Raw genomic sequence first — 14,079 nt, 5'->3', positions numbered from 1 at the left:
GGTGAGCGATACTCTGAGGTCAACATGGTCACCAGGGTTTGCTTTGGTGGAGGAGGTTCAACAGTCTGGGCAGGAATCACCAGTCAGCGCAAAACATATTTGGTTATTGTACATGGCTCAGTCACTGCACATTCTTACCTCAGAGACATCATAGAACCCATCATCATCATCATCATCCCCCCATTCCGCTAGCACACCCCCAACTTTCTGTTCATGGATGATAATGCTCCACCACATCATGGCAGAATTGTCACAGCTCGACTTCAGGAAGTTGGAATGTCCCCTGACCCCATAGAGACCCCATAGACCCCATACAGCATGTCTGGGACTAGTTGAAGCAGAGACTGAATGATCGTACCCCACGTGACCTGGCAGAACAGCGCATAGCACTTGTGGAAGAATGGAACGCATTGCCTCAGAACAACATCATGAGGCGAGTGAGGAGCATGAGACGTCGCTGTCAAGCTGTCATTGCAGCAAATGGTGAAAACACCCGCAACTGACATTGACAATTTTTGCTATTTGGGGCTATCCATGTTATTGTCTACATTTTTGGAGTTATAAATATTAAAGTAATGAAAATGGTGTTTCTTCTTATACATTATTCTTCTTATACATTAAAGGGAATTTTTACTTACTTCATTACAATTCAGAGCAATTAGGATAAGAACTCATGTAATAACAACATCCCTGATTTATTGTGAGTAGTGTATCAAGAAGTTTGCTTATTGCTGTTGCACTTGTTACGGTCATTTCTTCACATCTTATCATTTTTCATCTTATCATCTTGTCATCTCGCAGGCTGAAAGCATTACGAAACAAAAGGCTTTCGCACAAATATTTGTGGCGTCTTCCAGGTTGCTTTTCCTATAATCCACCAACGGCGGCTACGGTAACCGTGATTGGACCGCTGGTGGCTAAGAAACGCCCATTTTGGATGGTAGGCGTTCCCGTGACTGGATAAGAAACGCCCATTTTCTGCAGCGATTACCCTCTCATCAAATCAGAGATGCCATGTACATCACGTGACTACCCGGAAGTGTCCCAGCTAGTCTTTCCACACGCTCTGCGCTCCGGCGGTCGCTGAATTAGCATGGCGGCGGTCCGAAGCATACGGGTGTCCGTCAAATCTGATAGCGCCTCAGACCGCTCGGATTCCGATGCTGATTCCGATGTCGATCCCCGCTCGGAGCCTATGGAGGTCGAGGAAGGGGAGTTGGAGCTTGAGGACATCACAGTGCGGCGCTCCCTGAAGGAACTGTTGCCGGTGCGTAACTGCTAAAGACGCATAGCACGAAGCTCAGGCCTCGTCGGAGCCCCGATTCCGCGGATGGGACGTCACGGCGGGAGCTTCCGCTTCACCCGGGCCGATGCTGGGTGCTGTGGCGCCTCAATTCAACAAACTGATACTCACACGCACGGTTTTAATCTCGGACTCGCTTGCTCGGCTAACGCGTACACATACCCGGGGGCTGTGGGTGGTGAAGGCGGCTGTGGTGCTTTCTTGTGGGCCGGGGTTTCTTGTGTTTGGCTGAAAGCTGGAAGGACTTCTGTTTGCGTCAGATTAGCATCTCGAGTTTTAAAAATGTAAAAAATGTATTTTTGACTTATTTATGCAGGACACGCGCCGTAGATATGAAAACAAGGCTGGTACGTTCATCACTGGAATTGATGTTACTTCCAAGGTGGGTCATTGTTGCCAGTGCAGGCCTAGAGTCTGAGTGTTTTGCACGAAACCTGTAACATCACAGTGTTAATTCTGTGCTGTTTTTAGGAGGCTCTGGAGAAAAAGGAGAAGCGAGCAAGGCGCTTCCACTTTCGTGCAGAAGCAGACCTGGTCAAGAGGAATGTGGTGCTGGACAGGGACCTGATAAGGAAAGGTGGGTCTGGGTTTTGACACACACACTGCTCGAAAACATAAAGGGCGCACAAAAAGACATCCTAGATCTGAGTGAATAAATGTATTTTTATTTAATAATTTTTTTTGCGTTGTTGAATTTACTGATGGCACAATCACAAAATCACAAAAATGATTGATGGAAATCAAATGAATCAGGCCATGGAGGTCTGAATTTGGAGTCACATTCAAAATGAAAGTGGAAAAGCACACTACAGTCCGATCCAACTTTGATGTAATGTCCTTAAAACAAGTCAAAATGAAGCTCAGTAGTGTGTGTGTGGCCTCCACGTGCTTGTATGACCTCCCTACAACGCCTGGACATGCTCCTGATGAGGTGGCAGATGGTCTCCTGAGGGACCTGGACAAAAGAATCCACCAACGACTGGACAGTCTGTGGTGCAACGTGGCGTTGGTGGATGGAGCATGACATGATGGGCTCAGTTGGATTCAGGTTTGGGGAACGGGCGGCCAGTCCATAGCATCAATGCCTTCGCTTAAGAGGAAGTGATGACACATGCCGGCCACATCTAGCATTGTCTTGCATTAGGAGGAACCCAGAGCCAACCGCACCAGCATGTGGTCTCACAAGGGGTCTTGAGGATCTCATCTTGGTACCTAATGGCAGTCAGTCTACCTCTGGCGAGCACATGGAGAAATGCCACCCCACACCATTACTGACCCACTGTCAAACTGGTCATGCTGGAGAACACTCTCCACGGCATCTTCAGACTGCCACATCTGTCACATGTGCTCAGTGTGAACCTGCTTTCATCTGTGAAGAGTACAGGGCGCCAGTGGTGAATTTGCCAACTTTGTTGTACTCTGACATAAGTGCTGCACGGTGTTCTCCTCCAGTTCTTCCTTGCACAAAAGTGGAGCCTATGGCCTCCTCCTCCACATCTCCTGATGTACTGGCCTGTCTCCTGGTAGTGCCTCCATGCTGTGGACACCACGATGACAGACACAGCAAACCTTCTTACTACAGCTTGCGTTGATGTTCCATCCTGGATGAGCTGCATTACCTGAGCCACTTGTGTGGGTTGTAGACTCTGTCTCGTGATAAGTAGAGTGAAAGAACCACCAGCATTCAAAAGTGACCAAAACATCAGCCAGAAAGCATAGGAAGTGAGAAATGGTCTGTGGTCACCACCTGCAGGACCACGCCTTTTACACAAGTATGACTGACTTGGACTTGCGTTGTGTTGTTTAAGTGTGTCCCCTTTATTTTCTTGAGCAGTGTATGTATTTTCATATATTTGACTGGTTGTGTAAATTTATGAGCATTTGCAATGCACGGAATGGTAATAAGAATAAATCTGCTTATCTGAAAGTGCCCATGTTTACAGCTAATCCTTAAAAGTCTGATCCCGGCTGTAAAAGTTGTTGATCGTCCAGTTGGTTTGCACACACAAACAAGTACCTCATGCTGGTAAGAAATGGTCTATACAAAAGTCAGAAGGCGCTGTGTCCTTTAAGATCAATCAGTTAACATACAGCTGCCATTATATCATCTGAGTTCAGAGGGACAAAGGTCCTGTGAAGGTCATGTAGGGAGAGATTAGAGAAGCTTCAATATAGTATTAATCTGGTCATTTTAATGTAGTTAACAGGTGTAGGTAGGTAGAACTTGATGAATCCCTCAGGAAGGTCCCTACGGGAAATGTAGTTCTAGTAGCAAAACACAAGGTGAGAGAGAGAGAGAGAGAGAGAGAGAGAGATATATATATATATATATATATATATATATATATATATATACACACATACACACACACACACACACACACACACACACACACACACACACACACAGAGCAATATAAGAAAATATTACATATATATAGCAGCAATCACACAGAGATTGTCTGTTGTTTGGTTAGACATTTCCATTATAGCATATAAATGGAAATCCTGGTTCAGGATTCGGCAAACTTCCGATTAATGGACCAGTAGATTCAAAGTGGGCTGGTGTTCTTTCTGCCACTTTGAAACACATGAAGGTAATGGAGGAAAAGCTGGGTGTCCAGAGAACTACAACACGACATTATCATCTTACATGAAACAGGGACATTACATGTAGCAAATGTTACAGCTATTATGTACTACAAAATGAAATTTAATAAAAAGGGACAACAGGAGATTGGACAAGATCTGCAGCAGGACCAGGGCAGACGACTAACTCCGTCCACAGCATAGTGCATTTAAAGGAGAACTACCAGTATTTATGACTGTTACGAGGTGAGCTGGAACTGAACGGTGCCAGTTTTTCTGCTTATTGTAGCAAACCAAAGAATCCACACAGGTGTACGAGACCTCTTGCGCTTGAAATCATCATGTGGCAATGTAGAAAATGTATGGGATGCATTGATACCAAGGCACTGATAATCGTAATCGAATCGTGATAAAAGTGATGGTTCATAACTCTATAATTATGTCCAGACGTTTTTTTTCTGAGAATGTGTACGCCATAGGTTTGACTCTTCCCTTCATAGTATCCTGTATTGAATAAATAATAGCACATTTACAGAGTATTCATCTGTCACACCCCATTTTAATAAATGCATGTGTTGGACACTCTCACTGGCAGCCATGTCTCTTTTTCCTCTTCTCCCCTCCCAGTGTGAGGTGCTGTGAAATCGATTCTTCATTTCTGCCTTTGTGTGTCTGTTCCTTGTAGCCATTCCAAAGGTGCGTCTGGAGGCTCTACATCTCAGCGGGGTGGATGACATGAGCACCCAGGAGGTATTTGGGTATTTTAAGGACTACCCCCCTGCCCACATTGAGTGGATCGACGACGCTTCCTGTGAGTGCAGTTAAGCAGTGATGCAAGCAAAGTTTTATATCGCAATATTTATTTCAGGTTACTCCACTCTGACATGTTAGAGTAGAGATTGAACAATCTAAGGATGGGGCTGACTTTGAGATGATAGGAAGGAACCCCCCATTTGTAGGTGTTAATCCCCCTTTTTAGAAACTTTCTTATTTGGCTCTCAAAAATGTTAAACTGCACTGCAACAGGTCTGTCCTGAATACAATATTAATGTTGCAAATAAGGAAGAAGTGACTACTCATTTCGCAAATTATACTGTAATTTAATCAAATACTGTAACCTAATCAACATGTTGTTACCATCCCTGCCAAGGTCACCCCTACTCCCCAGAAAAGTACCAGCTGTAGTGTTGGATAGCAGTTTCCACATCTGATGTAATGATATTAAAATCAAACTCAGGTATCAGGACCATGCAGTGTTATACAGCTGTTCAGTAGATAAGCTTGACCTGTAAACAGCCACTGTCTCGCCTCTCCGTTCAGGCAACGTTGTGTGGCTGGACGATGTCACTTCTGCCCGTGCCCTCCTCAACATGAGCACAATGCCAGAGGAGACCGCCGCTGGTGACAGCAGCAAGGACACCCAACTTGTACAAGAGGAAAAAGGTTTGTTGAGTAGCACTTCAACATGTACAATGAACAAAATGTGTCCTAACCCAGGCTGCTTAAGGCACAAATATACCCACGGTTGACTATGTACGTAGGTACAGCCGCAGTCTGTGTCCTGCATTCTTTGCATCATTTTTTGCAAACTTACACAGAAATTGATGAAACTCTGCATTGTTCACTTTTCATTTAACCCATCACCCTTAGTGAGCAGTGGGCAGCCATGAAAGGCATTTGGGGAGCAGTGTGTGGGGACGATACTTTGCTCAGTGGCACCTTGGCGGTTTGGAATTTGAACCCACAACCGGTTCGGAGGTTGAACCCACAACCTTCCGCAAGTATACTGTGTACGGTTATGCATACATAGCTCGCAGCCTGTATATTTCTGCCTTTAGTGAGCAGTGGGGAGCAGTGTGTGGGGACTGTACCTTGATCCAGAAGAGCTCAGTGGCACCTTGGAGGTTTGGAACTTGAACCCACAACCTTTCGACTACGGGTCCGCTTTCTTACGCACTAGGCCACCACTGCCCCTGGGGTTTATATAAACAGCATTTATTGCATGTGGTAGGTGGCGGTATTGAGTTGCATTGGATGGCAGCATATCCCAGAAAAGGTCACAGTTTGGACAGATGGACAGATGGACAGATGAAAGGTTGGGGTGGAGGGAAAAGAAACACCCTGGGATAAATAGGATCCTCATCTTTTATTCGATTTTTAGAATTAATATAATTTTTATTGCAGTTCCATTAAGTAATCATATAATTACTGCTCATTTATTTTAATGAACATTTCTCCCCCTGGAGGGGGGGAGTTATACCACTTGAGCTATCGGAAGGTACATTTTGCTGTCACATGGTCCGTTGCTTCTGGGTAATGTTGGTATTCAAATTCCAAATGATCAACAAAGAATCTCAACAGTCAATTAATTCCTCATGGTAACTGCTTTTCACCTGACAGAAGCCCAGGAAAGCCATAGGTCTGACTACGAGGAAGAAGAGGGGGAGGTGGATGAGAAGGACAAGAAGAATAATGAGGAGGACAAACCGGAGATGACTGAGGTGTGTGTCTGTGTGTAAATATTTATCCACACCAGCCACATTAAACTCCGGATGCATGTTGGCACAGCGGTACACCGCATGGCCTCATAACTCCAAGGTCATGACCTTGTGAAGAGTTTGCATGTTCTCACCTTATTGCTGTGGGTTTTCTCTGGGCTCTCCGGGTTCCTCCCACCATAATGTATTGAAGTTTTATAATGTTTATTTAAGTATGAACTGCAGTGAAATAAGGTTTTAAATGGAAAGCTGTAACCATGTTGAATCAATCACGTAGTCAGATTAGTGTTAAATTTCCTCCTTTTGTAATCCAACCCTAGTTAGTTTTTATGTCCTGTAACGACACGTGTGTGACTGGATTATGGTTGTTATCGACTTGTTATTCACTTTCTGTGGGTTTTAATGTTGTGGTTTTGATTTTGTGTATGTGAACAATAGTTTCATTAAAAATGTATCATCCTGTGTGCTCTTCTAAAAAAAATGTATTATGTTTTTGTGAATTTATTTTTTGGGTCTTAGGTGGAGAGGGAGTCTCTTCTGAGGAATGACTTTCGACCTGCTACCAAATCATTCAAGGGCAACAAGCTGTTTCTGCGTTTTTCCACTCAAGGTGGGCGTTGACCTGTGGTGTGTGGGTCTCTGTGTGTGTGTGTGTGTGCACGCTCTTATGCAGTGTAGGTATGAATTGCTTATTTAATCAGTGGAATAATATGGTTTGTATGTGGCATTTGTTCAGATGATAAGAAGGAGCTGGGTGCTGCCAGGAGGAGTCGCTACTATATGAAATATGGCAACCCGAATTATGGGGGCATGAAGGGAATCCTCTCTAACTCCTGGTAAATACAGAGAAGAGATGCTATTTTTATCCATTCTAGATTTCAAAATGTTCTTGTGTGACTAAGTTGTACCAGGGTTCAGGCCTGAGTTCTGTTGTGTGCTGCAGGAAGCGCCGGTATCACACACGCAGAATCCAGCGAGATGTTCTGAAGACCAAAAAGTCTCTAATAGGAGACAGTATGGGTCTCACGCCACCATACTCACACAGGCACTCGGGTAAGATTATTTTCATCTGCTGCCACGTGCCAGAAGATCATCAGCCTTATTAATTTCTGGTGTCTCTGGTCAGACATTGAGCACAGTCACTTCTGCCAGAAATCTGCCTTTTGTTCCCGTGCTTGTGCACGTGAGAACACAGACCAAAAAAGAGCTGTGCAGAAATATATAGGCCAAGCTTCCTTGTGAGTATAAAGTGTAAGCAAGGAACGAGAGAGTGTAGAATACCTTACAGTTCCGGATCTTAAAGGCTTGTTGGTTAAAGCTCTTCTTCTGGGTCTTGACCTGGAGTCTGTTTATTATTTTATTTTAGCTTGTTGCCCTGTCCTGTAACTTAAGTGTCCGGAAAAAAGAGCTTTCTGGACCATTGCTTTTATCTTTTTAGTATCATTGGTTAGACCTTGAATTTCCTCTTCCAGCTTGGTAAAGGTTTTCTGCACTTTGCCATTCTAGTCCACAATCAGTTGTGTTTCAGAGACTGGCAGTACCACCCTCATCTTCATCTTTGTTGGTCAGGCCGAGTATGGCTGTGTTGTCAGCACACGGCTTTGAAGTTGCTTTCTGTTGTAGCTGACCTAGTGAATCTGCCAGAGGAGCCCATTGAGGAAGAGGAGGAGGAGGGTGAAGAGATGGATGCTGATGAGCGTGTGGTGGAGTACCAGTCAGAGGGGGACCGTGGTCATGGAGGGGTGGGAAGTCTGCGCAGTCACCCCACCAGGTCGTCCTCTGCTTCTTCTGACTCTGATGAAATGGACTATGACCTAGAACTGAAGATGATCTCTGCGCCTTCACCCAAGAAGAGCATGAAAATGAGCATGTATGCTGATGAGGTGGAGACTCAGCTCCGAAACCTACGGTGAGAGTACAATGCATAAATAGCATTTTACTGGAAAATGCACATGTAAATCGGACACTCGTGACCTGTGAAATGTTGTCTCTCTATAGTAATGCCAGCAGAAGTGAAGATGCTTCAGTATGGAACAGGATCGGTGATGGGACCAAACCAGAAAAAATGGTAGATGTCAGGCAGCTGCTGGAGGAGAAGAGACATGGACCGTCTCAGAGTACAAGTCCTTTGACTTCTACAAGTGGAAAGACAGGTAGCCTGTTACTGTCTGATTATAGCGCAGTGGTGGCCTAGCGGGTAAGGAAGTGGACTCATAACTGCTGGGTTGTGGGTTCGAATCCCAAACTGGCATGGTGCCACAGAGGTTGCATTGTTATAGGTCTTAGTGGTCCCCTAATCCGGAATTACAGCCACTTTTATCCAGTCCCACAATGAGATTTCCGCAGGACACACCGTTTCAGTGTCTGTAGCTTTAAATGGTATTGAGGAGGATGGACGACTAGGAGAGCGGCCTATAGAAGTCTAATTGACGTTATCAAGAAAAAAATATAATGAACCTACTGGTTCTTCAGAGTCTCGCGTGACTGAACTTAACGTTAAAATACATTATGTTTCTGCTCATTTTTACATCCAATCAGTGAGCAACTGCAGTGCTTCTCACTTTTGGAAGCCGTGGCGGTTGGTGCAGATAATGTTTTAGGGGAGGAGTGGGAAATTCTCTGGGCGGACATAGCATGAGAAAGGGGAGGTAACTTTATGACAACATAAGGGGACAAATTCCAGATCTGACTGTCTTAGCTGCCACTCTCCGAATGGTGAAGCAGAATGGCCAAAACAGTCATTACACTGCAGGACCATAGACAGGCTAGGTGAAGTGACATTTTCATGATAGGGGACCTTTAATGATCCGAAATTCACCCTACGAAGCAAAAGAAATTCTGGGTTGTAATGTTTCTTTCCCATGGTGTGCACAACAGACAGAAAATTAATGTAATTTTTTTTTCTGTATAGTTGTACACATTTTACTTTGGGTTTATATAACATGCATAAAATGTTATTTATCCCTTAGAACCATGATCACACACTTTTCATAAAATCTAAAAAGGCTCATGTAGAACTTAAGTCTGACACAGAGCAGATTTGGTTTTTAGTTATGATCACCCCAGTTTCATCCTGAGAGTTCTTCAGTTGACCTTGTAGCAAGATAATCTCAGAAACTGAAATATCTTGGTTTATGATCAGAGAAATGAGCATAACTGAAATTCTGGATGTATACATTTTCTTATTGTGTAGGTGTGAGGCAGAGGCTGGGAAAAAGGCCTCACTCCCCAGAGTCCCGCCGCTCTTCCTCTCCCCATACTCGTAGAAGCCCCGCCCATCGCCATGAGCCAGTCACTGGAGTCCACAGCAGGCTGGGCGTGTCCAAACCCGATGCCTGTGCTCTTTACTCAGATACTGACAAGGATAAAAAAAGTAAGATTCTCTCACAGCTAATCCCCTTCTCTGCCGCCCCCCCCCCCTTCTCACACACACACACACACACACACACACACACACACACACCAGTTGCTCATGTCACTTTTACTAATGACTTACCTTGACCCTTAAAATCAAAGTGTGATTTCCAAACATAGCGATGTGTGTTTCATCGCAGGAGGGTTGTGGAGCCGTTTGGGCTCAGCTCATTCAGATGCTAAGCAGAAGTCCTCTAGTCGGCTGAAGCACACAGGGTCAAGTGGGCAGCAGTGTGAAGAGCACGAGGCGTCACAGTTTCGTGATGACGAGGAAGAGGAGTCCCGGCTGCAGAAGGTGTGGGGAGCCATGATCAGTCAAAAGAAGCAGCAGTCCAGCCAGATGAAAAAGAGTCGCCTGGACAACCTGCCATCACTGCAGATTGAGGTCAGCAGGGATAGCAGCAATGGTTCGGACAGTGAGTCCTGAGAAGATATGAGCAAAAGAGGACAAAAGTGTTCTGTTCAGAAATGCCCAATGTATAGTTCAGACTGACTCTATGGAGACTGCTGAAATCTGCAGAACTGAACTCTGACATGGATTAAATGTCTGTTTTTATTTTTTTTTATTTAGTTTTTTGTTGATCTGAATGCTGTGTATGTAGACTATTATGTCTGGCTGAAGGTATGCTCCATTCTCCAGTGACTGGCCTAGGGTATACTGAAATATTAAAATACTTTTCATAAGATTTTATTTTGTTTGTATTTCTGTGAAGTTTTTTGGTTTGTTTGAAGACTACTCTTTACTCATTTTTGGAAAACCGTCCAGTGCCCTGTAGGCTTTAGGAGAGCTACGTAGTAGTTTGTAATTTAAACATACATTCCCTGAATGCCAGCCGAGGGGTGGGGCATAACCCTTGTATGGGGTTCAGGTCTGTGGACCCATTTAAAATAATACATACAAATTATTATTTAAACTTACAATTCCTTAAATTTGGCCCATGTTGTGTAAAGAACAGATTTTCAATGTGACTATTGTGTTCTGGTGCCCTAACACCTGCTGCTGGTGCCAGACCATATGACACCAGTTGTCGGGGAAACGGTCAGGCTGAGCTTTCCTGATGCGGAAGTAGTGCCTGTTCTCTGGTGGACCGAGCAGACCACTGTGGTTCATGTCCACCACTGGAAGTTGCAGGCATGGCATGCATGAATTCCACCTAGACTGGGTTGGTGTAGTGTACCTCACAGAATTCCTAAAGCTGCATAAATCCCGTCTGGTGAAACGGTCTGGGTGAAAGTCTGCACCTACAAGATCATGGCAGTCAATTGGATATATAAAGATGCTGCTTTCATGAGGTAATGGAGGAGAATTTATTATATTGGGTTCTTGTTTGTGAGGGATTGAAAGGACAGTGATGTCCTCAGTTTTGTAGATACCATGGTCTTTTTACAGCTCTGTGTGAGGATGAATAAAAGACCATATCAAATGAAGTTTAGTTGGATCCCTCATGTTATTGAGAGGTGTTCAGGAGGGGTTTAAAGAGATGAAAGCACAATTTCATATAAACGTTATCCCCAAAAGCATGAAGTTATCTTTGTGTTTGTTCTGTGTTGCAGATCTGTAATTTCCTTCAGAATATCAGTTGGTTGGGGTTTTTAGGTGCCATCCCAATAACAAAAGAGGTGTTATAATTCAATAAGAGTCATAAATGACTAGATTAAAATAAAATTTGACCCTACTGTTGACAGCCCCATACACTACAGCATTTTCTGCATTTCAGGGAAAACACTTAGGGAGAAAGCTTAGGATGAGTGAATCTGAAAGTGACCTGCTTTCCAGGGTAGGGTGAGTGTGCAATAGGTGTAAGAGTACAAAAGTCTTGTTGCTTATCTATTTTGTAGAAACACCTGCTTTAACCTGACTTTTAATTAATCAATTTGTGTTAGAAATAGCTCATATGAAAAGCTAAAACCTACCAAATCATGTTTAATGCATTGAAATGAATTAGTTTCACTGAAAAAAGATTTATCATTTTTTCAAGACAGAAAGGTCAAATGTTGGCAGGACAAAAATTTGGTCGCCTGTACAGAAATTTAACAAATTTACTGCAAATCCAAAAACATGTCAGCAAATTAAGTAGTGGTGCTGTGAGATCCAAATTTTATATCTTGTATGACTTCCATGAGCTTGAAGGACTGCATCCATGCGGATTGGCAAGGATTCATACAATTTATCGATTAAGTCATCAGGAATAGTAAAGTAAGCAGTCTTCCATGCCTCCCAGAGTTCATCAATATTCTTTGGTTTCATCTTCCATGCTTCTTCTCTCATCCTACCCTACACATGCTCAATGATGTTCATGTCTGCTGACTGGGTTGGCCAATCCTGGAGCATCTTGATCTTCTTCACCTTGAGGAACTTTGATGTGAAGATGGAAGCACCATCCTGCTGCAGAATTTGGCATCTTTTATGGTTGGGAATATAAAGGTAGCTAAGATTTCTTGGTATTTCAGACTATTGATGTTGCCACCCTGCAGATCTCTCGCACACCCCCATACGTGATGGAACACCAGACACCCTAACTGATACATTATTAGTCACAGGTGAAGCTCATATGACAAGGTGACAACACTTATTGACTTTACCATGCTTTGAATATTAGAATACTTTTCATTTTGCACTGAAACATTATTACAAAAGCTGTTTGGAATAAAATTAGCCATTTCTTGGAAGAAAAAAATGTCTGTTTGAAGATATGCCTAGCTTCAGCAGGCTCCATTGGTGGACCTCTGGTACATTTCATGCTGGAACGTCTCTGCTGCTGCTCAAAGTTAGGAACCAGGATCTGGAGTTGCTCAGAGACAGACAGATTTAACTCTGGTGGCTGGGACTATACCTGAGTACATATACCTGGGTACATGGCAAGTGCAATACTGGCCCTGGTGTCTATCTAGGACAACCTGGATGAGATAATTGTCATATGTGGATTTAACTGCTAAATTAAAAAGTGTCTTTGTCTTTAGCCTTGACTTAAACATTGACACCATGTCTGAGTTCTGAACATTAGCAGGAAGGCTGTTCCAAAGCAGGGGAGCTTTGTAGCAGAAGCATGTCTGCCTGCTGAGAATCTGTTTATTCTCGGGACCAGTAAGAATCTCAAGCGTTGCGATCGTAATTCTCATGTGGAGCAGTAGTCAACGTTGAGCTTTGACTGATAATAGCAGAATTTTATAGTTGTTGTGAAACGTTACCTATAACAGTGTTAATGCACTGAGGACTGAAACGGTGTAACAGGCTCAAATTTTCTTATTCCAGTTAGGATTCCTGCAGCGGCATTTTGAACTGGTTAAACTTTACTGAGCGATGATGTCATGCATCCAATGGGTAGCGCAGTAGTCGATTGTTGACATTACAAATGTCAAGGTGAAAGAAATATCACTGATATTTCTGATCACTGTCAATTATGACTCTGGAAGTCATTGGAAGTCATACATCAATTCAGGTGGTAACATTTGAGGCCAAAATTATCAGTCCCCCTTTTGAAATTTGACAACACTCTGGATTTCTAAATTAATATGACCATTAACAACAAATGTTTGCTTTTTTGGAAACAAATACTCTATAGATAAAAATTTCCTTTAAGTTTAATTAGAATATTTTATTGATGCAACAGGTTTTAACTAGAAAATGAGACATCCAATATTATTAGCCCCCTGGCCAATAGTCAATAGTGAACCCTGTCTGACCCACAACTGACACCAGCCTCATAGAGTAGTTCTTTACTAGGTTGACTCGGGTCTCCTGAGTGAATTTGGCCCATTCTTCCATTGCAAATGGTTCACTTTGAACACCCACCACAAATTCTCAGTAGGATTGAGGTCTGGGTTTGTGCAGGCCACTCTGGGATCTTGGTTTTGGTGTCTTTGAGGAACTGTTGGACTAAATTTGATGTACAGTATGCTTTGGGTCATCGTCTTGAAGACCCAGCAATGACCTAAGCCTGGATGATGAGCAGATTTTTCTTCTGTCTGAGCTCCAGACTGATTCTTTGTGTTTGGCATGAGTTCAAGTGCCCTGTTCCTCTGAGTCTTTTTTGCTGATTGAACATTGTTGGGAAGCCAGTTGACTGCACAGGGATGTTTCAAAGATGATTGGTTCATTACTGTAGGTGTGTTCTGAGAGCAAATAGCAAATATTCACATGGGGCTAATATTTTTGACCCCCCCCCCCCCACTAAATAGCAAGCCTACTAAATAGCACTGGTGAATGTTTGGTCATATCAGGTTTAATCAATGCTGCAAACATTAGGAAGAAGTTTAGAAATGTTCCTAATTCCT

The 14,079-nt window shown here is 43.4% G+C and overlaps 1 protein-coding gene across 1 annotated transcript; it reads left to right on the top strand.

Annotated features, from left to right (window-relative positions):
- The first annotated feature begins 1,022 nt into the window (after positions 1-1,022).
- Positions 1,023-10,490, top strand: LOC114783583 (nuclear cap-binding protein subunit 3-like). The gene is made up of 13 exons (XM_028969082.1): positions 1,023-1,267; positions 1,620-1,685; positions 1,775-1,880; positions 4,578-4,703; positions 5,213-5,335; positions 6,293-6,393; positions 6,910-7,000; positions 7,127-7,226; positions 7,334-7,443; positions 8,014-8,299; positions 8,389-8,543; positions 9,584-9,763; positions 9,945-10,490. The coding sequence occupies exons 1-13, from the start codon at positions 1,094-1,096 to the stop codon at positions 10,229-10,231; spliced, it is 1,905 nt and encodes a 634-aa protein (XP_028824915.1). The 5' UTR covers positions 1,023-1,093; the 3' UTR covers positions 10,232-10,490.
- Positions 10,491-14,079: the final 3,589 nt, after the last annotated feature.

This window comes from Denticeps clupeoides, unplaced genomic scaffold, assembly GCF_900700375.1.
Source record: "Denticeps clupeoides unplaced genomic scaffold, fDenClu1.1, whole genome shotgun sequence".
NCBI lineage: Eukaryota > Metazoa > Chordata > Actinopteri > Clupeiformes > Denticipitidae > Denticeps > Denticeps clupeoides.
The sequence above is the reverse complement of the archived record's forward strand: the minus strand, read 5'-3'. Positions and strand labels throughout refer to the sequence as shown.

Coding starts and splice junctions, on each gene's coding strand:
- LOC114783583 (XM_028969082.1), top strand. CDS start 1,094: ATGGCGGCGGTCCGAAGCATACGGGTGTCCGTCAAATCTGATAGCGCC. Junction 1,268..1,619: donor CCCTGAAGGAACTGTTGCCG/GTGCGTAACTGC, acceptor TTATTTATGCAG/GACACGCGCCGTAGATATGA. Junction 9,764..9,944: donor TACTGACAAGGATAAAAAAA/GTAAGATTCTCT, acceptor GTTTCATCGCAG/GAGGGTTGTGGAGCCGTTTG.